We start from the raw sequence: 2,885 nt of genomic DNA, 5'->3' as shown, positions 1-2,885 counted from the left end.
AATGTCATAAGTGATAAACTTGAATTTAAATGCTTTGGCTTTTGATTTTTACCACTTTTGTCTTGAATTTTTTCGGTGAATTATCTCATGACTTTAAGTGCTTTTAAAAAGTCATTTTGTGTTGAAAATAAGCATTTTTTAATAATGTAAATTTAGGGATCCAATTCTAACTTTTTGGGCATGAATCAATGTTGGAAAATATTGAAAAAAACTAGTATTGAATTTAATGATTAGTGTAGAATTTTTCTAAGTTTCCTTGAGTTCTTCATGACTTTTTGATTGCTTTTTGATGACTTACGCTTATGATTCATGGAGAGTAAGTTAATCCCAATTTTATTTGTAGAAAAGTGAGCATTGTAGTGGAAGAATGAACTTGAAGCAACATTGAAAAGTGAAGAACAAACCATGAAAGTGAAACTTGATGGAAGATAGAATTTGTTGAAAATTAACATTTGACATCATTATGACATAATTCATGAATATAGTGAATCATTTGATCAAATGCTTATAGAATAGGTCTAGGAAAATTAAGGAGTCAAATATGACTCAATGGTTAGCAGTTGACCAAAAGTCAACAATTGACCCAAAAACCTATTGTTTAAACAAAAAGTCAATTGTACCCAAAAGATATAGTTTTTACCCTATTTTCTTGTAATTCATTCTTTTGATTTGTATATAAAGCAATATGCATTGTACCATGAATTTCCAATAAACAAAAGAAATCTTATTTTTAATCCAACTTTGTCCTTTTCTTTGAATTCAAGCAGTCTTCCGAACTGAGTAACAATCATTCAAATCCCCCTGATAACCATGAATCTTGGATAAAGAGATGATCCACACCACAAGTAATATGGGAAATAAACCTGAATAATCACCAAATAATATCTGCCTCGAAAACCCATATAAATTAATTAAATCCGTTATTGATGAACCTTTAGCCTAAATTTATTACAATATGCAAACGCATATGAATGACCTAAATACATGATCAAATACACAAATGTATGAAAATGAACAAAACCATAAGTCAAGCGAATTAAATGAGGAGGTATGACAAATTTTGGGGTATGACAGATGAGAATATCGTTATGGCGAAAGAGTGTAGCACAATCATTCAACGAAAACTTCCACCAAAACTCACTAATCAAGATAGGTTCACTATTCCCTATTCTATTGGTTCACTAATTATTGGTCATGCTTTGTATGATTTAGGAGCTAACATTAATTTAATCCCCTTGTCTATGATGAGAAAGATAAAATATGGTGATCCTAAGTCGACTCAAATGACTCTAACATTAGGTGATATTTCTATCACATATCTATATCGAGTTCTTGAAGATGTACTTGTTAGAGTCTATGATTTGTTGTTTCTAGAAGATTTCATTATTCTTGATATTCTAGAAGACTCTGAAACACCACTAATTTTAGATTGGTCATTCTTAGCAACATGTAGAGCTCTAATTAATGTGGAATTCGGAGAGTTAATTTTGAGATTCAACCAAGAAAAAGTTGTGTTTATTGTATTCAAAGCGATCATAAAGAGAATCCTCAGTGCTACAGAGTTGATGTAGTGGAGATATAGGTAAAGGAATATAAATAAAATATCAAAAACCCAATATCCTTAAGCAAAAAGAGCCTTATCCAAATTTGAAGCATGTTCCTATGAGAAAACAACTGAGATCACTTGATATAACTTGTAATGTTTCACTTAGTTTGCAAAAAAAGAGACCTAAAAGAGTGTTGAGAAAGAATAAGGGAACACGTTGCTAGAGCAAATGTGATCTAAAGGAGAGAAATCTGACTAAATACATGCAGAAGATCAAGTTTGATTTCAAAATAATTAGATACTATAATATATGTTTGGAGGCATCACCTGATTTGAAGCATGTTCCCATGAGAAAACAACCGAGATCACTTGATCTAACTTGTAATATTTCACCTAGTTTGCAAAAAAAGAGACCTAAAAGAGTTTTGAGAAAGAATAGGTGAACACGTGGCTAGAGCAGATGTGATCTAAAGGAGAGAAATCCGACTAAATACATGCACAAGATCAAGTTTAATTTCAAAACAATTAGATACTATAATACCAGTTTGGAGGCAACATCTGATTAGAGGATCAAACGATCAAGCTAAGAACCTTAGATAAATGTTGCGTGGAAGGCAACCCACATATTTACGTTATGTCTTTTTATTTTTATTTTTAGCATATCCCTTTTTGTACTTCTACTTGATCAAGAGTAGTATCTAGTTGATGAATACCATTCTCCTTTTATACTACTTCTCTATGCTTTAGTTAAAGAACTAGTTTGTTGTTATTTCTTTTAGTTAATGATTTTCTACCTTACCAGTGACAATATAAAAAAGCAAAAAGAAAACAAGTAACCAGAAAAAAATGAAAAAAAAAGTTTATCAACATAGAAGTTCCCATTGTAGATTGACATTTTATGAAGAAACGGGAAAGCCAATTGAATTATACTCAATCTCTAGATATCTCACCTTGTAAGGTTTGAGGCAAAAATTCAATTGTTTACTTTTCCTTCCTATGAGAGCATCCGCACAATTATTATTTTCTAGGTTTTCAAGAGTAAGAGTAATCAAAGGTTTTCAAGAATACTCAAGGCAAGAATTAACACCCATCAGAATACCAAGATATTTAAAAAAAAAATCTCTTGCCTACAGTTGAGGAACTCACATGGGAAACACATAAAAGCAAAGTCGACATTCACACTAATAAGTAGGAATGTCAACGGGGCATAAAGTGTTCAGATGATGTTTTCCCGCTCTCTGCTCCACCCCTAATTTTTTCCTCATCCCCATCTTTGTTCCCCGCCACAGGGGAATATTTCTCCCCATCCTCATTCCCATAGATACCCACGGAAATCAAA

General features: G+C 31.9%; 1 protein-coding gene across 1 annotated transcript; it reads left to right on the top strand.

The window, feature by feature from the left end:
- The first annotated feature begins 1,088 nt into the window (after positions 1-1,088).
- LOC127086972 (uncharacterized) lies at positions 1,089-1,571 on the top strand. The gene has a single exon (XM_051027801.1). It carries the CDS (start codon positions 1,089-1,091, stop codon positions 1,569-1,571), a length of 483 nt encoding a protein of 160 aa, XP_050883758.1.
- Positions 1,572-2,885: the final 1,314 nt, after the last annotated feature.

This window comes from Lathyrus oleraceus, chromosome 1, assembly GCF_024323335.1.
Source record: "Lathyrus oleraceus cultivar Zhongwan6 chromosome 1, CAAS_Psat_ZW6_1.0, whole genome shotgun sequence".
Taxonomy (NCBI): domain Eukaryota; kingdom Viridiplantae; phylum Streptophyta; class Magnoliopsida; order Fabales; family Fabaceae; genus Lathyrus; species Lathyrus oleraceus.
This window is presented reverse-complemented; position numbering and strand designations above follow the sequence as displayed.

Excerpts from the sequence above, each read along its gene's own strand:
- LOC127086972 (XM_051027801.1), top strand. The coding sequence starts at position 1,089 with ATGGCGAAAGAGTGTAGCACAATCATTCAACGAAAACTTCCACCAAAA.